Genomic DNA, 24006 nt, shown 5'->3' on the forward strand with positions numbered 1-24006 from the left:
CATCTGTCCAGCCTGTCCCTGTAGTGCTGTCTTAGGCCTCTCACAGTACAGACATTGAAATGTATTGCCCTGGCCACATCTGTAGTCCTCATGCCTCCTTGCAGCATGCCTAAGGCACATTCACGCAGATGAGCAGGGACCCTGGGCATCTTTCCTTTGGTGTTTTTCAGGGTCAGTTGGAAGGCCTCTTTTAGTGTCCTAAGTTTTCATAACTGTGACCTTAATTGCCTACCGTCTGTAAGCTGTTAGTGTCTTAACGAACGTTCCACAGGTGCATGTTCATTAATTGTTTATGGTTCATTGAACAAACATGGGAAACAGTGTTTAAACCCTTTACAATGAAGATCTGTGAAGTCATTTGGATCTTTACAAATGATCTTTGAAAGACGGGGTCCTGAAAAGAGGACATTTCTTTTTTTGCTGAGTTTAGATGTTGAATTGACGTCTGAGTCCAGTGGGATGACATGTCCAATACATTGTTTTGCTAGAGCACAGGTTAAACTGGAACTTAGTTAATAATCAAAACAACCCAAGTGTAGTGTATATATCTTGATGTATTTTGAACACTTTGTTGATTATTTGGTTAAAAAGTTAAGTTTTGGCAGTTAATATATTCCACAACTTGTTTGTTTGAAAAAGAGAAAACAAATCTCCTGCACACAATCTACAGTACAAGAGCTTTGAAGTTGATGTTTAAATGATTATGAAATTCACTCTCCCTCCCACCATGTTAACAGACCATAGCATTGTGCGTTTTAAGCCTTGATATGAAATGTTCTGACTTGCTTTGTAGAGATGACATTGTTGATGTTTAAAACAGTTTCTCTTTATAGGCAGTCCACACTGTTGGTACTTGTTGGTCTTCAATAAACACCATCAATGATCATGATCCAGGAGACGGGTTCATTCCTTCTAGTTTATTGCTATGCTAATGGTTGGTAAGAGCTTCATCATCACTACACTGCAGTTCAGTTGTCCTTGTACATACAGCTCAATACACTACAGTATGTCTCTCAGTACACACATTGGTTTCACGGGTTGCTTAGTAACCACTGGTGGCCATTGCTATTTACACATGTACTAGTATGTATGTATAGTATAACACCACTTGTCTTGACAACACAAGTAAAATTACAGGTTTCAACTTGCAACACAAATAATAAACATTGTCAAAAGTATGATCATAATTTTTCATAAAGTTACATTAAAACATCAAATGTAAGAACGTCCGCTACAATATGGAGCAGTTACAAAGGGTTGTGCTTAGAGTACAGAAAATAAACTATGGCATCATGACCAGTTGTATCGCAGGTGTATTCACTTACAAATTGTGTTCACGCAGAGCTCCCTTGAAAAAGAGGCCTTGGTCTCAATGGGACCCTGATAAAATAAAAGGTTAAATAAAGATAACTTATTTTACAAGGAGTCTGTCTGTGGAATCTTCCATAATGGGAATCTTCAGCTGATCCTGTTTTTTCTGGATTCTGCTTCCATTGCATTGGGATGGTTTGCTGCTGCTGTGGAACGTCAGGTAGGAATACACAAGTCCCCCTGATATACTGACGAGAAGAGAGAACTACAGAGTTAGACATTGGCAAAACCAGAATAGAATGGTATAGCAACAGGTTTCTTTTGCTAATGTGTACATAAAACATTCATCCATTCTTACCAAATATTCAAGCCCAGGAAGTTTGTCCATGAAAAGAGGTAATCTCCACCTAAAAACATACCGATGTAGGCCACAGCAACATTCTGAGGGAAACAATTGATACACTATATAGTTGACTTGACATGATATTCATGGGTATGTGGACTCATGAGATGGAAATGATCAGAATACGATTCCCCACAGGCATTCGCATCAGGGTTGCATTTGAAAACACGTTTTTCCCCTTTTGTGCTCACTGACCCTGATCCAGCTGTGTCAATATAACCCTAAATGTTAGTAACAAACATATTGACCCACATGTTACTGGTCCAGTTGTTCTTCTTACCTTAATTGCTCCCACCACTGTGGTGGTGAGTGCTGAGTTGTAGTGGCTACACAGCACTATTGAATACATCAGCACAAACCTGAAACAGAGAGAAGCACAATATCTTCTTATTAATAAGGCCATCACCACCCTCTACTGGGGGTCTATTTAATGTTTTGATATGTCCTGAGAATTGTTAGAAGAAGTTGTCGGCAACAATGGAGCCCAATGGGACCACGCCAAGGCTAAGGTGGGGCGTGTCTCAGTGTTCTGCTCTGCCTCCGGTTGGTAAGGAAGTATATCCTCATTCAGTCTACACTTCATTGCTCTTACAATGTTGAACATCAACATACTAAACTGCCTAGTTTAGGTGGAATAATGCCTCTTAACAGCCATAGAGAAAGGGATATGCTGCCAGTTTCTCTTTCAGTAATGTGTACACTCACCCCATGATGCAGGACATAAGGAAGCAAGAAACAAAGGGGGTGTTCAACCAGTGTTCATATGTAATGGCCTGTCAACACAAAACCACACACACAGGCAAGGTCAAACAGACAGGGATTAGCTGATCCTAGATCTGTGCCTAAAATCAACGTATATCCTGAGAAAAAGGGAAATGCATTTACCTTGTGTAAATCCCCAGTGAAAGCACTAGCCAAAAGAGTTGGAATGAAAATGATGAATGCATTGTAAAATAAGATCCCATATTTTCCAAGACCCTTTAAAAAAAAATTGAAAATACAATTTTACGTGAGTCAGTATTACACAAAACAGTTAGCTATTCAACTTCGCAACTATAAGAGGAGAGTGTTGCTGGAGCTTAAAGGTAAAATTATCAACCATGTTAGGCATACTGCACTGTTTACTTTACCAGTGTGCATCCTAACAAATGAATCAACATCACTTAACCTGGCCACAATTAGGTCATTATCATGCAAATTCAGACCCTACACAATGCAACCAATAGAGCTCAGGTCAGCAATACCTCACCTCCTCACCTTTCCTCACATGGCTGGAACGTAAACATACATGATGTCTGGATTCATCCAAGCTGCCTTAGAAATATGTATGCAGTCTCCTGTGTCTGTTAAATAATATCTTAATCTGAAAACTGGAAGTATCTACCTGTAAAGAGAATCTAGTATCAGGTGCTTGGTATTTTCAAAGTATCCAGAACCATTCTGGGATTTTATTAGAAAAAATAAAATAAAACAAGTTTACTTGCTCAAATCAATGTGTTATCTCTTATTATTATAGTGTGGCAAGAATGTGTCCTACCTCAGTTCCCAATTTCTTCTTGGTGTACACACCACTGGCAGCAGTGAAGACATCATTAAGCAGAATGAATGTGTAGCCCTCGGCATCAAAGGCCAAGTCGGAGCTATAGGAGAAAATAAAGGGAACATTTTATTCATAATGGTAATGAAGACTTCCTTCAAAGTATCTTTGATGTTTTCAGCAGTAATATCAAGCAGAGAAGAGTAGCTCATTCAACAGGAATTTGTTAACAGTGTGAACATTTGAGTTGCAACTTACCTTGCTGCCACCAATGCTCCAAAAACGATGGCCAAAACACTGTAGATCAGACGACTAGGGATTTTTTTTCTGGAGAGGATATTGAAATTCACATGTTAATACTATAAGGCTGAACTGAACATTAGCAGTTGATGACAATAAAATATACAGATGTGAAAAGATGGCCACAAACTTCAATATCCTTGCTTCCATGATCATTGTCATCAATATGGTGAACTTCCTTAAGACTGTGAACATGGGTAAACTGTAAAGGATTAAATTGATCAATCACATTTGTCTGCTTTTTTATAAATGCATTTGTCAGAGTGCTTGGCAACACTGGTCTAAGTCCCTATGAGTAGAGGTTGGTGTTTAAGTTGTACATACTGTAATTGAGATGATATCTGAAACTAATGCATTACGTTTCACTCATGAATTTAGACTCCATTGTACCTTAACTTCTTTGTACCCGCCAGTCCTGTTATGTGGTTTCCAACATACAGCAGAGGTAGAGGGAAGATCTGTATAGCAATAATTAATTTAATGAATGAATTCAAGATGTTATATTGATGGCAAACTGCAAAAATACATCTTGGAACATCTGACTCTTTTTGAGACTTATTGTGGTTCACCTTTTGTTGTATGCATCTGTGACAGACAGGCATAGGATTGAAACAAGAATATAACAAACTTACTTCACTTAATAAAAACACTTACTTTGATGAAAATGCTTCTGTCAAAGTCTTGAAAGTGAACTGTTTGGTTAATTTTAGCAGCATAGAGAATGATGATTGTAGTGGCCATCTGGAAAAAGGGGGAAATCAAGAAGGGGTTCGATATTTATGAGAAGATGGCAATTTTGCGTTACTGACATTGAATCAGATATTTTTTACATCAACAATTTGGTTTGTTGGTTATGATGATGTGAAGGTAATCTGAGGGTATATCTGTTGTGCAACTTCTACCTCAAGAATCCTGAATTGAGGTATATTACCTGTCCAATTCCTAGAAACATGTACGAGGGAAATCTAAGAGAGAGGAAAGAGATGTTATTGGTCAATAAAGAAGACGTTTTAATAAAGTGTAACAACCCCATAACAACTGTCTGCCTGTTGGAGCTTCAAGTTCAGTGTTGCCTGGGGAAGTAGGTATACTCTAATTTAGCTCAAATATTCCAAACGGCCAACCCGGCGAAGGAACGGCACCCTATGTGAAGAAAAATGATATGATAAATTGTGACATACACTCTTAATAACCTAAAAAGATCAGATACCTTTGCTTCCATATTGGTCTTGGTAGGCTAATAGTAGGTATATTATTGAAACAGATAAGTGGAGACTCAGCTGAGACAGAAATTCACAGGTTTCAAATTTCCACCATTCTTTTCAGGTTATTTTCAATCGGTCACACTTTTTTTAATAGAAAAATAACTAAATTGGATGTTCTAAGTCCACAACAATCCTTAGATCACATCAGCAGACCACTTTTGAGGTCAAGGAAAAATCTAAGATATGTAGGTTTGAGTGAATTTACCTTTTAATTCTAGCACTGCTCGTTTGGTTACTGGTGTTTGTAGCGCACATGAGACGGAGTTTGCTAAACAAATGGCCACTGGATTGGTGAAAATAATCATATAATTCTGCCAGATAGGCAGAGGCTACTTTGTAGCTATACTGAACAAAAATATAAAATGCAACATGTAAAGTGTTGGTCCCATGTTTCATGGGGTGGGTATAATTTATGGAAACTTCCAAACAGGAATCTGTTGCAAAAACGTTGTAAAATAACAAGGCTGCCAACAAACAACGCATAAAAAAGTTGTATAGCGGCATAATAAGATACCGGGTAGGGAGTGGGCTATTTCATTAAGTTTTTCACTCCCATCGTTTATTCCGAAAAATGTCTGTCCTCACTCTGGTAGCCTATGGACAAATATTAAGAATAAGCTACGTGGTGTACGTTGTTTGTTGGCAACCTTGTACTTTACGAAGTTTTTGGAACAGATTCCTGTTGGAACGTTACACAAATTATACCCACCCTATTTTATGAGCTGAAATAAAAGATCCCGGAAATTTTCCATACGCACATAAAGCTTATTTCTCTCAAATTTTGGCAACAACTATGTTTACATCCCTGTTAGTGAGCATTTCTCCTTTACAATCCATTCACCTGACAGGTGTGGCATAACAAGAAGCTAATTAAACTGCATGATCATCACACAGGTGCACCTTGTTCTGGGGACAATAAAAGGACACTAAAATGGGACAATGCCACAGATGTCTCAAGTGCAATTGGCATGCTGACTGCAGGAATGTCCACCAGCTGTTGCCAAAGAATTGAATGTTCTACAACAGCCTCCAACGTCGTTTTAGAGAACTTGGCAGTACGTCCAGCCGGACTCCAACCACAGACCACGTGTAACCACACCAGCCCAGGACCTGCATATCCTGCTGGAGACTGAGACTAGCCATCCAGACAGCTGATGAAACAGAGTTTGATTGTACAAAGAATTTCTGCACAAATTATCAAAATCAAATCAAATTGTATTTGTCACATACACATGGTTAGCAGATGTTAATGCGAGTGTAGCGAAATGCTTGTACTTCTAGTTCTGACAATGCAGTAATAACCCATGAGTAATCTAACCTAACAATTCCACAACTACTACCTTATACACACAAGTGTAAAGGGATAAAGAATATGTACATAAAGATTTATGAATGAGTGATGGTACAGAACGGCATAGGCAAGATGCAGTAGATGGTATCGAGTACAGTATATACATATGAGATGAGTAATGTAGGGTATGTAAACATTATATGAAGTGGCATTGTTTAAAGTGGCTAGTGATACATTTAAAAAAACATTTTTCCAATATTAAAGTGGCTGGAGTTGAGTCAGTATGATGGCAGCAGCCACTCAATGTTAGTGGTGGCTGTTTAACAGTCTAATGGCCTTGAGATAGAAGCTGTTTTTCAGTCTCTCTGTCCCTGCTTTGATGCACCTGTACTGACCTCGCCTTCTGGATGATAGCGGGGTGAACAGGCAGTGTCTCGGGTCGTTGTTGTCCTTGATGTTCTTTATGGCCTTCCTGTGACATCGGGTGGTGTAGGTGTCCTGGAGGGCAGGTAGTTTGCCCCCGGTGATGCGTTGTGCAGACCTCACTACCCTATGGAGAGCCTTACGGTTGTGGGCGGAGCAGTTGCCGTACCAGGCGGTGATACAGCCCGACAGGATGCTCTCGATTGTGCATCTGTAAAAGTTTGTGAGTGCTTTTGGTGACAAGCCAAATTTCACCACGCTGTCTGTGTGGGTGGACCAATTCAGTTTGTCCGTGATGTATACGCCGAGGAACTTAAAACTTACTACCCTCTCCACTACAGTCCCGTCGATGTGGATAGGGGGGTGCTCCCTCTGCTGTTTCCTGAAGTCCACGATCATCTCCTTTGTTTGTTGACGTTGAGTGAGAGGTTATTTTCCTGACACCACACTCCGAGGGCCCTCACCTCCTCCCTGTTGTTGGTAATCAAGCCTACCACTGTAGTGTCATCTACAAACTTGATGATTGAGTTGGAGGCGTGCATGGCCACGCAGTCGTGGGTGAACAGGGAGTACAGGAGAGGGCTCAGAACGCACCCTTATGGGGCCCCAGTGTTGAGGATCAGCGGAGTTCAGCGGAGATGTTGTTACTACCTACCCTCACCACCTGGGGGAAGCCTGTCAGGAAGTCCAGTACCCAGTTGGGCAGGGCGGGCTCGAGACTGCTTGATGACGAGTTTGGAGGGTACTATGGTGTTAAATGCTGAGCTGTAGTACAGCATTCTCACATAGGTATTCCTCTTGTCCAGATGGGTTAGGGCAGTGTGCAGTGTGGTTGCGATTGCGTCGTCTGTGGACCTATTGGGGCGGTAAGCAAATTGTAGTGGGTCTAGGGTGTCAGGTAGGGTGCAGGTGATATGGTCCTTGACTAGTCTCTCAAAACACTTCATGATGACGGACGTGAGTGCTACGGGGCGGTAGTCGTTTAGCTCAGTTACCTTAGCTTTCTTGGGAACAGGAACAATGGTGGCCCTCTTGAAGCATGTGGGAACAGCAGATTGGGATAAGGATTGATTGAATATGTCCGTAAACACACCAGCCAGCTGGTCTGCGCATGCTCTGAGTACGCGACTGGGGACGCCGTCTGGTCCGGCAACCTTGCGAGGGTTAACACTTTTAAATGTTTTACTCACGTCGGCTGCAGTGAAGGAGAGTCTACAGGTTTTGGTAGCGGGCCGTGTCAGTGGCACTGTATTGTCCTCAAAGCGAGCAAAGAAGTTGTTTAGTCTGTCTGGGAGCAAGACATCCTGGTCCGCGACGGGGCTGGTTTTCATTTGGTAATCCCTGATTGACTGTAGACCTCTTGTGTCTGAGCCATTGAATTGCGACTCTACTTTGTCTCTATACTGACGCTTAGCTTGTTTGATTGCCTTGCGGAGGGAATAGCTACACTGTTTGTAGTCGGTCATGTTTCCGGTAACCTTGCCCTGGTTAAAAGCAGTGGTTCGCGCTTTCAGTTTCGCGCAAATGCTGCCATCAATCCACGGTTTCTGGTTTGGGAATGTTTTAATCGTTGCTGTGGGTACGACATCACCAATGCACTTGCTAATAAACTAGCTCACCAAATCAGCGTATTCGTCAATGTTGTTGTTTGACGCAATGCGGAACATATCCCAATCCACGTGATTGAAGCAATCTTGAAGCGAGGAATCAGATTGGTCAGACCAGCGTTGAAGAGACCGGAGCGCGGGAGCTTCCTGTTTAAGTCTGTGTCTATAGGCTGGGAGCAACAAAATGGAGTCGTGGTCAGCTTTTCCGAAAGGAGGGCGGGGGAGGGCCTTATATGCGTCGCGGAAGTTAGAATAACAATGTTCCAGGGTTTTACCAGCCCTGGTAGCACAATCGATATGCTGATAGAATTTAGGGAGTCTTGTTTTCAGCCTTGTTAAAATCCTAGCTACAATTAATGCAGCCTCAGGATATGTGGTTTCCAGTTTACATAGTCAAATAAAGTTTGTTCAGGGCCATCGATATATCTGCTTGGGAGGGGGAATATATGCGGCTGTGATTATAATCGAAGAGAATTCTCTTGGTAGATAATGCGGTCGACATTTGATTGTGAGGAATTCTAAGTCAGGTGAACAGAAGGACTTGAGTTCCTGTATGTTGTTATGATAACACCACGTCTCGTTAATCATAAGGCATACCCCCCCGGCCCTCTTCTTACCAGAAAGATGCTTGTTTCTGTCGGCGCGATGCCGGAAGAAACCAGCTGGCTGTACCGACTCCAATAGCATGTCTCGGGTGAGCCATGTTTCCGTGAAGAAAAGAAAGTTGCAGTCTCTTATGTTTCTCTGGAATGCTATCCTTGCTCGGATTTCATCAACCTTGTTGTCAAGAGACTGGACATTGGCAAGTAGTATGCTCGGTAGCGGTGCGCGATGTGCCCATCTCAGGGAAGCTGTGTGCTCCTGCAGTTCGGCATTGTAACCAACTTCAGTGGGTAAATGCTCACCTTCGATAGCCACTGGCACGCTGGAGAAGTGTGCTCTTCACGGATGAATCCTGGTTTCAACTGTGCCGGGCAGATGGTAAACGTAGTGTGGGTGAGCGGTTTGCTGATGTCAACGTTGTGAATACATTGCCCCATAGTGGCGATAGCGTTATGGTATGGGCAGGCATAAGCTACAGACAACGGACACAATGGATTTTATCTATGGCAATTTGAATACACAGAGATACTGTGATGAGATCCTGAGGCCCATTGTTGTGCCATTCATCCGCTGCCATCACCTCATGTTTCAGCATGATAATGCACTGCCCCATGTCGCAAGGATCTGTACACAATTCCTGGAAGCTGAAAATGTCCCAGTTCTCGCATGGCCTGCATACTCACGACATGTCACCCATTGAGAACGTCTGGGATGCTCTGGATCGACAGGTACGACAGTGTGTTCCAGTTCCCGCCAATATCTAGCAAATTCGCACAACTATTAAATAGGAGTAGGACAACATTCCACAGGCCACAATCAACAGCCTGATCAACTCCATGTGAAGGAGATGTGCAATCAATCAACATCCTGATCAACTCCATGTGAATGAGATGTGCAATCAATCAACAGCCTGATCAACTCCATGTGAAGGAGATGTGCAATCAATCAACAGCCTGATCAACTCCATGTGAAGGAGATGTGCAATCAATCAACAGCCTGATCAACTCCATGTGAAGGAGATGTGCAATCAATCAACAGCCCGATCAACTCCATGTGATGGAGATGTGCAATCAATCAACAGCCCGATCAACTCCATGTGAAGGAGATGTGCAATCAACAGCCCGATCAACTCCATGTGAAGGAGATGTGCAATCAACAGCCCGATCAACTCCATGTGAAGGAGATGTGCAATCAACAGCCCGATCAACTCCATGTGAAGGAGATGCGCAATCAACAGCCCGATCAACTCCATGTGAAGGAGATGCGCAATCAGCCTGATCAACTCCATGTGAAGGAGATGCGCAATCAACAGCCTGATCAACTCCATGTGAAGGAGATGCGCAATCAACAGCCTGATCAACGCCATGTGAAGGAGATGTGCAATCAACAGCCTGATCAACTCCATGTGAAGGAGATGTGCAAACAACAGCCTGATCAACTCCATGTGAAGGAGATGTGCAATCAATCAACAGCCAGATCAACTCCATGTGAAGGAGATGTGCAATCAATCAACAGCCAGATCAACTCCATGTGAAGGAGATGTGCAATCAATCAACAGCCAGATCAACTCTATGTGAAGGAGATGTGCAATCAACAGCCTGATCAACTCCATGTGAAGGAGATGTGCAATCAACAGCCTGATAAACTCCACGTGAAGAAGATGTGTAATCAACAGCCTGATCAATGTTTCGCTGCATGAGGCTAATGGTCAAATCAGAAACCTTCTAATTCACGACACTACCTTTTTTAAAGGTATCTGTGACCAACAGATGCATATCTGTATTCCCAGTCATGTGAAATCTATAGATTAGGGCCTAATACCAACCCATGATAGCTGTTGTTTCTTTAGATCACCCCTCTTTCTAAATTTCTAAGGGATATTTCCATCTCTGTCCACGAAAGCGCTGGTATGTAAGGTACGCATTTAGAACGGCGTTTTCCAGCCAATTGCATTTTGGAACATTTGCTCGTAGGCCTACCGATGTGTGCACATTGGCACAATTAAAATGTAAAGAAATAATAGTTTATCAATTTAAGCTAAACATTCTGATCTGTTCCTTCAGCCTTATTAATTGATACGGTGTATACCTCCACTACACTACTTTGATACGCATGGTGAGGATTAAGACGTGGAGTATAGGCAATAGCCACAGAAAAAGTGGATATACGGCGTACACCCAACCACTGCTCCAGCTGCTATGCTCATGCCGCGTTAAAAACCCTCGGATATTTCCGAGTTCCCACTACATGCGTTCAAGACCACTGGGAACTAGAAGAAAAAAAAAGATTTGAACGGTCATCCAACTCGAAATGCCAAATCGGGAACTCTGGCCTCTTTCTGGAGTTCCGACCTTCCCGACCTAAAGATCACTTACGTCATGATTTACCCTCGATTGTTTTCGAGTTCCCAGTTGTCTTGAAAGCACCACTTGCAAAGGATTTCTAGCGAGTGACCTCTGCACAGTAAGTACTGCAGTGACGAAACGATCTTACCTGTAGTTTGTGAGAATCGTTTTGTTAACAACAATGATCAAGAATGAACTGACGGCGTAGAACGCAGCAGAGAGAAACTTCAACAACCCGGAATGTTCGGCTTCTGGCAAGTTAGCTGAGGTAGACATTACTTCAAGAATAGTTGTAATCGTCAACATGTGAAATGATCTCCGCTGCTTTCACGTTGGCTTTGTCACGATCGTGTGGAGGAAGTGTTATTAGACTGGGCGGGGATTGTTCAAACAGGCAGCGATTATTTTTCGTATTTGTTTTAGTTTTATTGTCACATACACCGTATAGTTGCAGTGAAAAAGTGTTATGAAGGAAATGTGTACAATTGCATAACTCTGGAAGATTATAAGCAATAGGCCTATCTGTACTTTTACTTTTTGCATAGAAGGAAGGAGAAATACATCTAGTACAAAATAGACGTAATGTCATTTTGCTGAATCATATGGACTGCTGCATGATTATTCACAATTCATTTCCAGTGATGGTCAACTTCTAGGCTATAATATAGACCTAATCTTTTGTTTGTAGAATGACATTGCATTTGAATTGCTCCTGTAAATCGCTCTGCTAAATTACCAAAAGGTAAGTCCATTAGAGGATGCCATTGTGGAATTTGTTTTTAAAAATGTTCAGTCAGTGCAAACTTTGCACCTTTCTTTTAGATCAAACTTGATCTGTTCCCAGGCTAGATCAAACTGTATTTAGCTGTGTATCTGTGTATATGTTTGTTTGTCTGTCTTGAGTCCACACAGGTCACATCCTCCCTGCTGGAAGTCACTGCTCTTGGAGCCAAATGGATATTTAGTGAATGTAACTGGATAATACAATTAGAACAGTTCCTCATATGTGTACTTGGCTGCTTTTATGACAAAATCTAGAAACGTTTCACTGAGTCCATTTTATTCTACACAGGTTTGTAGGCAGGTGATAAGAGAGCTGAGCTGAAGCATTGTTTTACTCTGCTCAGTGGCTCTTCTCTCCCTCTGTTTCCTCCCTCTCCACGTAATCCTCCTCTGTCTCCACTTAATCCTTCTCTGCTTCCTCCCTCTCCACTTAATCCTTCTCCGCTTCCTCTGTCTCCGCTTCTTCTTTCTCCGCTTCCTCCCTCTCCGCTTCTTTCTCTTTCTTCGCTTCCTCCTTCTCCGATTCCTCCTTCTCCAGTCTCACAGACTTCAGCACATCTCTCTCCTTGGAAGACAGAATGTAATACCAAGTAGGCATCACATAGTCTATATAGCGGCTTCCTCTCCTATCTTTCTAGACTGGTGTGAAACATGTACATTTTTAGTCAGTAAGCAAACCCTCTTATCTAAAGCAATGCATTCATTTTAAGATAGATACAAAAGTATGTGGGCACCTGCTCGTCAAATATCTCATTCCAAAATCATGGGCATTATTATGGAGTTGGTCCCCTCTTTGTTGCTATAAGTCTCCATTCTTCTGGGAAGGCTTTACATTAGATAATGGAACTTTGCTGTGGGGATTTGCTTCCATTCACCCACAAGAGCATTAGTGAGGTCGGGTACTGATGTTGGGTGATTAGGCCTGGCTCACAGTCAGCATTCCAATTCATCCCAAAGGTGTTCGATGGGGTTGAGGTTAGGTCTCTGTGCAGGCAAGTTTTTTTCACACCGATCTTGACAAACCATTTCTGTGTGAACCTCACTTTGTGCACAGGGGCATTTTCATCCTGAAACAGGAAAGGGCCTTCCCATAAACTGTTGCCACAAAGTTGGAAGCACAGAATTGTCTAGAATGTCATTCTATAATGTAGCATTAAGATTTTCCTTCACTGTAACTAAGGGGCCCAGAGAATGCGTTTCCACTGCTCCAGAGTCCAATGGCGGCGAGCTTTACACCACTTCAGCCGATACTTGGCATTGCGCGTGGTGATTTTAGGATAATTTTTAAAAGTGTAATAAATCCATGTAATATAGCCTACACCATCACAATAAATACATTATTTATTTTAGACAGGTCAAAAGAAACATGATATGAAAAAAATGTAGTCTATTTCAGAAGAACAGAATAGCATACTCTGCTTTGTCCTTATGGTAGGCCCTGATCTGGCTATTCCACATGGCTGTGGGCTACGCTAGTTCATTTAGCAGACAATATTTGCTTAGAATTACAGCATTATTTTATAGTATGAAGAATACAATTGAACAAAACTGAAAAAAATAGAAAGGATATTTTCTCCAAATGATTTCAGGGAGTGCGCAGTGTTGCGCAGTGTTGAGCAATTAACAAAAAAACAGGAACTCCTATATACTTAATTTAGAGTTATTTTGTAACTTTAGTTGTGATACAAATTTTGGGCTATATGTTTTGATTTTAATACATTCGAAGGCTGCATGATGTGACTCTAAAGATGATTTGAAAAAAGTTGCATGAAAAGCATGAGCACTGCTTTGTTTTTTTTGCGCAGGCTATACACACTTTATCATTCTCTCTTTCTCACGGGCTACAAGTGAAGACAGACACATCGGGAACGCAACTGTGTGCGTCCTTGTGCAATTCCAAGGCGTATATTGAAGATATTGGAAGAACTGTCCACATTTACTTTTTGTCAGCCAACAAGATGAGTAGGCCTAACGAACAGCAAAAGCACTAGCCTATGTCAATCTACTACCCCTCAAAGTACAAAAGTTGACCTATTCTGTCCGTGAATTAAATATTCCAAACATAGTCCGGGACAGTTATGGGATGCGATAGATCCCAAATTAATACAACCACTACTATTAAAAAAACTGTTTTATGCAATCAGCCTGTTGCAACAGATGAGAACGTTTAGCTTAAAATGTTGATAAGCTATTAGGCTATTTCTTCACATTATGAGCTCAGCAATGCGCACACAGCAGTAGGCTATAAGTGCGAATGTTCCATTAGCACCATTCTCAAAAGTGACCACAGATGCAATTATGCATGTAATGCTTTTAATTATAAAGGTGCATTTTTACCATAAAAATGATCTTTCCCACACTTGAAACTCAGGCGCAGGCCCTACATCCATTGTAAAGTGGATTAATGTGGTTCCTTTTAAGAAGTTTGGCCACTTTAGTTGTAAGGCCACTTTAGTTGTGAGGCTAGGCACATGAGGTGTGCTGCTATGACTAGAAAAAGTTGCAAAAAAACCATGCGCTGTTTGCCTTAAGCTGGGCATCATTCACAAGTGATAATATATAATTCACAAGAGATGGAGTAATATTGTCACCCATCACACTATTCTTGATTTAATCTTGCCTTTACAAGATAATATATACTAAATAATATATGTGTGAAATTTGTTTTGATTTAAATTGAACCATTATGATGCACCTGTCTCGAAAGAGGGGCAGCGGGGGAAAAAATACACGGCAGCTCATTCCAGCACTAACACACCAGCTACTCAACTAATCATCAATAACCTCAAGTAGCAGAATCCGTTGTGTTTGTGCAGGGCTGGGGAAAAAACCTGTATACCTCTTTAGAATGAGGGTTGGTGACCACAGTGATAGCATTTTAATATCTCGCAGCTTATGAGAATATCAACAACACAAGAATGTTTCATATATCACAGACCAGCCTTGATGATATTACACGTTTTATTCCATAGGAAACCATTTCATGAATGACATTGATTAGTTGATGGATTACAAGTAGCTTTAAGCACACATGCGCCACAGATTTCTGCTTAACACACATAACATACTAATGCAATTAAAAAACTCCTCCAGAACACTTCATAATAAACAAGTACAAAGTATAAAAATACATGACAGAAAAGTCAAGCTGCCGCACATTAACGAGTTCCCTCCCTCCACAGAGCACTAAGGCCTCTTCTGCCTTTTCTGCCCCTTCCTCTGGAGTCTCTTCAGCTTTCTCTTGATCTTGGGGTGGGCACATAGCTTCTTCCCTTTCACATGCAGTCTGTGGACATGGAGGATAAGACCATCATTGTCTCAGGTCACCGTCTGAAGCAGAATGCCTTTAGCATAACTGAATCTTTAACGTAAATCATATCAGACATACTAGTATGTCATAACTACACCTTCCTGTACAGTATGACAGTTTAAATGATTCTAACGATAGTACTCTAGACAGTATTGTGTTGAACTCACAGACACCATTGCTCAACTGCATCTCTGCTCTCCTCTCCTCAGCAGATTGGTGGGAATGTCCATAGATGTCTTCACGCAGCACTTAGGAATGCCACCTGCAATGTTTACCATCAGTTGTAAGAGTTGCAGTATGGTGGCCTTAGTGATGGTAGTGGTCATTGCAGTAGAGGAAGTTGTAATAGTGGCTTCAGTAAGCATGGTAATAAAGTAGTAGTAGTAGTAGTAGTAGTAGTAACAGTTGTAGTGGTACATGTGGTAGTGTTCTTTCAGAGAACAAAGAGTTGGAGAGGTAGCCAGTGCTTGACATGGGCAGGAGCTCATTGGAGCTGAGTGCCGACACCTCAAATATTCTACTGCTTGAGCTCCTGTTCCTCTTATAGAATATCAGCTCAAAGTATTGTGGAGCTCCTGCACCTAAACATAAACAGTACCGGCACCCAGAATGAGTACCTGGAACCTATTTAAATCTAAGTCGAAAACTGGAGGTAGCTGAAGTACTTCCGAGAATTACACTCATAAATGTTCCTTAAAGTCAGGTGATCTGTGTTGTTTTAAACTGTGACTATAGAATGACCGTAGAATGGCAGCCTAGTTGTTGAATATCAACTGAAAGTCAGCATGTCACAACAGATACAATCCACTAATTATAAGCCTGCCTGTGCTACTAAATAAACAACTTTCAGCAATACCTGTTAGGGGACATAACTGCCAATTATAGTTACTGCCAATTTTGATCTCTTTCTCTCTTTCAATGTCTCTTACGTGCATGCATGTATACACACACACACACACACACTAGGGTTGAATGGTTGGAACCCGGTTACCGAGATTTACCGCCCAAAACCACTCCCCTTTCCCGGGATAAATAACTGTGAGAAACCGGTAAATTATAATAAATTATTTGTATGAAGAGCATGGCGTGAAATTGAACTCTTTAATTATATGCAATGTCTAAATTTGGCTTCTCTACGGCCTCTACATGATGAATCGTAAACTCACAGGGTGGGGACAGACAGCCCAGCTCTTTTTTTCTTGTGACAGGTAGGCCTACATTTTCTGCAGCATAGTCTATAATATAAAGACCGAATGCACCTCTAATTTACCCATCTCCATCTGGCTTTCGGGGGTCCCATTTTTTTTATTGTAAAGATTTGTATTTTTAAAACAGCCTGTCACTCAAATATTGTTGTTTTAAATTACTGCACATATGAGAGCACTCTCTCTGTTTCTCTCTCCATCAATTCCATTCAAATTGCATCCAAAATATATAATCCTGTTCTAGATTGATATATAGCCCTATACATTGGGGCAAAAAAGTATTTAGTCAGCCACCAATTGTGCAAGTTCTCCCACTTAAAAAGATGAGAGGTTTGTAATTTTCATCATATGTACACTTCAACTATAACAGACAAATTGATTTTAAAAAATTCTGAAAATCACACTGTAGGATTTTTAATGAATTTATTTGCAAATTATGGTGGAAAATAAGTATTTGGTCACCTACAAACAAGTAAGATTTCTGGCTCCCACAGACCTGTAACAACTTCTTTAAGAGGCTCCTCTGTCCTCCACTCGTTACCTGTATTAATGGCACCTATTTGAACTTATTATTAGTATAAAAGACACCTGTCCACAACCTCAAACAGTCACACTCCAAACTCCACTATGGCCAAGACCAAAGAGCTGTCAAAGGACACAAGAATCAAAATTGTAGACCTGCACCAGGCTGGGAAGACTGAATCTGCAATAGGTAAGCAGCTTGGTTTGAATAAATCAACTGTGGGAGCAATTATTAGGAAATGGAAGACATACAAGACCACTGAATCTCCCGAGTGGAGGACAGAGGAGCCTCTTAAAGAAGAAGTTGCAGGTCTGTGAGAGCCAGAAATCTTGCTTGTTTGTAGGTGACCAAATACTTATTTTCCACCATAATTTGCAAATAAATTCATAAAAAATCCTACAATGTGATTTTCTGGATTTTTTAAATAATTTTGTCGGTCATAATTGAAGTGTACCTATGATGAAAATGACAGGCCTCTCTCATCTTTTTAAGTGGGAGAACTTGCACAATTGGTGGCTGACTAAATACTTTTTTGCCCCACTGTAGGTGTCCAGGAGGGCGGGAAGTTTTTCCCCTGTAATGAGTTGGGCAGACCGCACCACCCTCTGGAGAGCTTTGCGGTTGTGGGCGGTGCAGTTGCCGTACCAGGAGGTGATACAGCCCGACAGGATGCTCTCAATTGTGCATCTGTAAAAGTTTGAGTGTTTTAGGTGTTAAGCCAAATTTCGTCATTGGAGAGGCGCTGTTGCGCCTTCTTCACCACACTGTCTGTGTGGGTGGACCATTTCAGTTTGTCCGTGATGTGTATGCCAAGGAACTTGAAGCTTTCCACCTTCTCCACTGCGGTCCCATCGATGTCGATAGGGGGGTGCCCCCTTTGCTGTTTCCTGAAGTCCACAATCATCTCCTTAGTTTTGTTGACGTTGAGTGAGAGGTTATTTTCCTGGCACCACACTCCCAGAGCCCACACCTCCCTGTAGGCTGTCTCATCGTTGTTGGTAATCAAGCTGTTGTGTCATCTGCAAACTTGATGATTGAGTTGGAGGCGTGCTTGGCCACACAGTCATGGGTGAACAGGGAGTACAGGAGTGGGCTGAGCATGCACCCTTGTTGGGCCCCAGTGTTGAGGATCATTGAAGACGTGTTGTTTCCTACCTTCACCACCTGGAGATGACCCGTCAGGAAGTCCAGGACCCAGTTGCACAGGGCGGGGTTCAAACCCAGGGCCTCGTCCTTTACGATGAACTTGGAGGGTACTATGGTGTTAAATGCTGAGTTATAGTCAATGAACAGCATTCTTACATCGGTATGCCTCTTGTACAGATGGAACAGGGCAGTGTGTAGTGTGGTGGCGATTGCATCGTCTATGGATCTATTGGGGCGGTAAGCAAATTGAAGTGGATCTAGGGTGGCAGGTAAGGTGGAGGTAATATGATCCTTGACTAGTCTCTCAAAGCACTTCATGATGACAGAGGTGAGTGCTACGGGGTGATGGTCATTTAGTTCAATTACCTTTGCTTTCTTAAGGACAATGGTGGCCATCTTGAAGCATGTGGGGACAACAGACTGGGATAAAGAGATTGAATATATCCGTGACCACACCAGCCAGCTGGTCTGCGCATGCTCTGAGGACGTGGCTAGGGATACTATCTGGGCCGGCAGCCTTGCGAGGGTTAACACGCTTAAACGTCTTACTCACGTCGGCCACAGAGAAGGACAGCCCACAGTCCTTGATAGCGGACCACGTCGGTGGCACTGTATTATTGTCAAAGCGAGTGAAGAAGGTGTTCAGCTTGTTTGGAAATAAGACGGTGTGCGCAATGTGGCTGGTTTTCTGTTTTTAAACCGTGATTGTCTGTAGACCCTGCCACATACGTCTCGTGTCTGAACTGTTGAACTGGGACTCAACTTTGTCCCTATACCGTTTAGCCTGCTTGATTGCTTTGCGGAGGGAATAACTACACTGTTTGTATTCTTCCATATTCCCAGTCTTCTTGCCCTGGTTAAATGCAGTGGTTTGCGCTTTCAGTTTTGCTCAAATGCTCCCATCTATTCTGATTGGTCAGACCAGTGTTGAATAGTCCTCACCACGGGTGCTTCCTGTTTGAGATTCTGCCTATAGGAGGGGAGGAACAAGATGGAATCGTGGTCCGATTTGCTAAATGGAGGGCGGGGGAGGGCCTTATGCATTCTGAAAGGTAGTATAGCAATGGTCAAGGGTTTTAGCATCGCGAGTATAACAATCAATATGTTGATAGAATTTCGGGAGCCTTTTCATCAAATTTTCTTTGTTAAAATCCCCAGCTACAATAAATGCAACCTCAGGATATGTGGTTTCCAGTTTGCATAAAGTCCAGTGAAGTTCTTTGAGGGCCATCGTGGTATCTGCTTGACCGATCTTCAAGGCGGTCTTCTGTTTCGGTAGGTAGTACGGTCAGCATTTGATTGTGAGATATTCTAGGTCGGGTGAACAGAAAGACTTGAGTTCCTGTATGTTATCACAGTTACACCATAAGTCGTTAATCATAAAACATATACCTCCAAACTTCTGCTTCCCGGAGAGATGTTTGTTCCTGTCGGCGCAATGTACTGAGAACCCAACTGGCTTTACAGAGTCAGACAGTATATCTCGAGAGAGCCATGTTTCCGTGAAGCCGAGTATGTTACAATCCCTGGTGTCTCTCTGAAAAGTAACTCTCGCCTTGAGCTCATAAATTGTATTATCTTGAGATTGGACATTAGCGAGTAAAATAACCGGGAGCAGTGGGTGGTGTGCACGCTTCCTAAATCGAACCAGAAGATCGCCTGGAGTACCTGTTCTCCGCCGGCGTTGTTTTGGGTCAGCCTCTGGAATAAGTTCATTGCTTTGGGGAGAGCAAACAAAGGATCTGCTCTAGGGAAGTCGTAATCCTGGTCGTAATACTGGAAGTTCTGGTGAGTTACCGCCTCTCTAATATCCAATAGTTCTTCCCGGCTGTATGTAATGACACAAAACAATTCCTGAGCTAATAACGTAAAAAATAGTACATAAACAAAGCAAATACTGCAGAGTTGCTTAAGAGCTAGTCAAGATGCTGCCATCTCCGTCATCATACCACTCATCTACTCCGATTTCAGAGCACTCTGTCTGAGTGTGCCAGAGCGCAGATGAATTTACGAACGCTCAACACCTGTTGAATATGACCAGCGTCAGTAAACATTGGCAAAAAATACAAATAAAATGGTTGCCAGCAGAACAGTTACAATCACCAGCACTCTAGATATCATGAAAACAGCCTAACCAGCTCAGCTAGGGCAAGTAAAATGGTCTGAGTGAGGTGTTCTCTCATGTGTTTGGAAGTAGCTAGCAAGTTAACCAACGTTAGCTTGGGTGCTTGACTGCCCTTGAGGTCAGAATGCTCGGATTTACCCTACTTCTCGTCCAGAGTGTCCAGTGTGCGCTCTGAACACTCCTAGAGCGAAACTCTGAATTTAGGAACTAACAATCTGACAACGCTCTTAATTCACTAACGCCCAGAGCACTCGGTGGCACTCCAGAATGAATTTACAAACACACCCAGTATTCCACGTCCTCCCATGTCTGAGGATGCCGGGAGATTACTTTGAAACCGGCCACTAGGAGCAACAGTGAGCACTGTTACCTTAAAGTCGGTTCCTGTAAGCATCTGCCTCTGATTCCAAAGGTTGTAGCCTAAGTTTGAATCCAGTGCTGGAAAGTTGTTTTTGAGATTTTTGTTTTAAAACCTATCACAAACCTTAACTCTTACCTTAACCATTCAGAGTTAATGCCTAAACGTAACCTTAAACACTTTTGATATTTGCAACAACTTAAAAATGTGTATGAATGTCTAATTCTGAAGTGAGACTGTGAGAGCTAGTTGCTCGAACTACTATTGACTTGCATATGTTCCACACCTTTTCACTCTCGCTCACCACAAGGTAACTTGCTATTTTCTTATCGCAATATCACATACTGGTCTTCTCAAACCTCAGACCAGTTATTATTTAACCATCAATACACTGTATAATTAACCATCCAGGTATTGAATGTGACTTTGGCTCCTGGTGTCATTATAACACACACACACACCAGAATGTTAGAGGGGAGGAAATAAAACACCTTTCACCAAAGTTATGTGACAGGTCTAATTACTCTTAAAAAGTACCAAAACCTGTCTTGGAACTGGGTAGAAAACACAACCGACCAGTTGGTCGGTGGTGTGTACAATACCTATAACTATTGAGGCATTATGAAATAAAATGTCTTGTAGAATTGAATAATTCAATATGTAGGTCTACTGTATCTATCTGTATATACATCCTTGTGTGGAAAAACAATGCCTTCTTCACAGTTCATAACTTGTATCCTTTTTCTCCTTTTGTTATTTCTGTCAGTGGTTTAAGCATTTTTCCCAATTCTAAATGACCCCTGGCCATACAGCTAGAGCTAGGTACATTGTATAGATGATGTAAAACGCTTTGATAGTAGTGGTCAACAATATAGCGAAATCTCCATCAGTTGGCAAGGTGGAACAATTACCATATAGCTGATACATGTCCAATCTTGAAGAAGTGTGAAAGGCTAGTTAGTAAGTGTTGATTTGGAATCATTCAAATGTGAGCGAGTCTAGAGTGAGATTGTTAGTATTCACCCTGCCCCCTGGTGGCAAAGTGTAGTAGATGCATCAGCAGTTCCTCCGGTGAGTTTCTTGTGGCTCTGGAGCTGTGGTCCGCAGGAGAGTGGTACGGACTCTCCCCAAAACAGTGTGAGTCTAGAACACAGCTCTCTGTCAACAACAGACATGTAATGATATGGATTAGAAATATATATAAACATATAGCCTTTATGGGTAAGCACACAAACCGATGAAACACACTAGACCGAAATACACATTGACACCTACCGTACCTGAGTCACAGCAGACTCCGGTTGCGGCACAGCGTTCTACTTCAGATCCACAGGGTCTCCCACCTAGCAGGGGGTGGGCAGGAAGTTATCCTCCAGACAGCGTGCCGTCTCTAGGGAGCTCCGCCCTTCCCCACAGCTATATAAAATAATACACTAAAATAGTTTTAAAAATGTCAATTTTTGAAGACAGTATGTGTGTTTTAAGCAGTACTGGAAGCACAGATGAGTCCCCCCCAAAAAATCTACATTTCATTCCGTAATTATTGTTAACATAATTATGATTTATTAAATAGTTGTCATTGTTAACATAACACAGCATAGCCTTTAGATAAACAACAATTGTAAATTGCTTGAGAAAAACAACATGTATGTTTTTCTTAGTTATGAAATAACAAACAACAAATACATATTCTCTGAATATCTTGACACTTTGGATGCGTGCATGCGCACCAGGTCATTTTCAATGGTTCAAGAACAGCTACCAGCCCACTCAGATTCATCTTCCCACTATTCTCGAACCCGTTCTAGCCTACATTTCAAACACAATGGTCTAAAACCTTTATGGAACAAAATATGTTAGGCTAACCTAGCTACTCTGTAAAAAAGAAAAAAATAATAGACATCGCCAACCAGTCTTCCTTTCAACGCACAGCTGAAGCATGGAATGTGGCATTGCGATTGGCCAGAAAAGGAACACCTGTAGTCATCATGTCTTCTACTTCAGTCTCAACGTGAACAGTGAAGAGGCGACTCCGGGATGCTGGCCTTTTAGGCTGAGTTCCTCTGTCCAGTGTCTGTGTTCTTTTGCCCATCTTAATCTTTTATTTTTATTGGCCAGTCTGAGATATGGCTTTTTCTTTGCAACTCTGCCTAGAAGGCCAGCATCCATAAACTGCCTCTTCACTGTTGACATTGAGACTGGTGTTTTGCGGGTACTATTTAATGAAGCTGCCAGTTGCGGTCTTGTGAGGCTCTATTTCTCAAACTAGACACTAATGTACTTGTCCTCTTGCTCAGTTGTGCACCAGGGCCTCCCACTCCACTTTCTATTCTGGTTAGAGACCGTTTGCACTGTTCTGTGAAGGGAGTAGTACACAGCGTTGTACGAGATCTTCAGTTTCTTGGCAATTTCTCACATGGAATAGCCTTCATTTCTCAGAACAAGAATAGCCTGACGAGTTTCAGAAGAAAGTTATTTGTTTCTGGCCATTTTGAGCCTGTAATCGAACCCACAAATTCTGATGATTCAGATACTCAACTAGTCTAAAGAAGGCCAGTTGTATTGCTTCTTTAATTAGAACAACAGTTTTCAGCTGTGCTAACATAATTGCAAAAGGGTTTTCTAATGATCAATTAGCCTTTTAAAATTATACATTTTGATTAGCTAACACAACGTGCCATTGGAACACAGGAGTGATGGTTGCTGATAATGGGCCTCTACGCCTATGTAGATATTCCATTAAAAATCAGCCGTTTCCAGCTACAATAGATACATTTACAACATTAACAATGTCTACATTGTATTTCTGATCAATTTGATGTTATTTTAATATGTGGGGGGGGGGGGGGGGGGTTGGTTTTCTTTCAAAAACAAGGACATTTTTAAGTGACCCTAAACTTTTGAACAGGCGTGTACATATATATATATATTTTTTTTGGGGGGGGGGGGTCTTGCCTGTTTTGCTTGTTATTTTGGCATTAATACATGTCACATATCAGTTTGCAAACCATGTAAAAAAAGAAAAGAAAGTAATTAAGTTAATAAAGCTGCTTACAAATGCAACAGTATTAGCTTCTGTCCCTCTTCTCGCCGAACCAGGGACCCTCTGCACACAGACAACAGCCACCCACGAAGCATCGTTACCCATCGCGCAACAAAAGCGGCGGCCCTAGCAGAGCAACAGAACTACTTCAAGGTCTCAGAGCGAGTGACGTCACTGATTGAAACACTATTAACTAGTTAACTAGTTACCGCTAACTAGTTAGCCATTTCACATCGGTTACACTCACCCCCCTTTTGACCTCCTCCTTTTCCGCAGCAACCAGTGATCCGGGTCCACAGCCTCAATGCAACAGTATAGCTTTCATCCGTCCCCGAACCAGGGACCCTCTGCACACAGACAACAGCCACCCACGAAGCATCGTTACCCATTGCCTCGTATCCGCTGTTTGTACATCTCAATTGTTAGTA

The 24006-nt window shown here is 42.0% G+C and overlaps 1 protein-coding gene and 1 long non-coding RNA gene across 4 annotated transcripts; both read right to left on the minus strand.

The window, feature by feature from the left end:
* Positions 1-902: 902 nt before the first annotated feature.
* Positions 903-11455, minus strand: LOC110536346 (solute carrier family 35 member D2). The gene is made up of 12 exons (XM_021622091.2): positions 11234-11455; positions 4483-4516; positions 4206-4292; positions 3942-4009; positions 3682-3753; positions 3510-3578; positions 3252-3354; positions 2600-2692; positions 2420-2487; positions 1995-2073; positions 1670-1752; positions 903-1559 (listed from the first exon to the last, which is right to left on the minus strand). Exons 1-12 carry the CDS (start codon positions 11389-11391, stop codon positions 1412-1414), a joined length of 1062 nt encoding a protein of 353 aa, XP_021477766.1. The 5' UTR covers positions 11392-11455; the 3' UTR covers positions 903-1411.
* Positions 11456-14811: 3356 nt separating this feature from the next.
* LOC110536347 lies at positions 14812-21956 on the minus strand. Of its 3 annotated transcripts, none has more exons than XR_002475411.2 (4): positions 21816-21956; positions 21559-21693; positions 15346-15440; positions 14812-15154 (listed from the first exon to the last, which is right to left on the minus strand). It is a non-coding gene; the product is annotated as an uncharacterized LOC110536347 (long non-coding RNA). The 3 variants fall into 3 exon arrangements; XR_002475410.2 differs by having other exon boundaries at positions 21447-21693; XR_005034736.1 differs by having other exon boundaries at positions 21811-21955.
* Between the last annotated feature and the right edge of the window lie 2050 nt (positions 21957-24006).

Source organism: Oncorhynchus mykiss, chromosome 11, assembly GCF_013265735.2.
Source record: "Oncorhynchus mykiss isolate Arlee chromosome 11, USDA_OmykA_1.1, whole genome shotgun sequence".
NCBI lineage: Eukaryota > Metazoa > Chordata > Actinopteri > Salmoniformes > Salmonidae > Oncorhynchus > Oncorhynchus mykiss.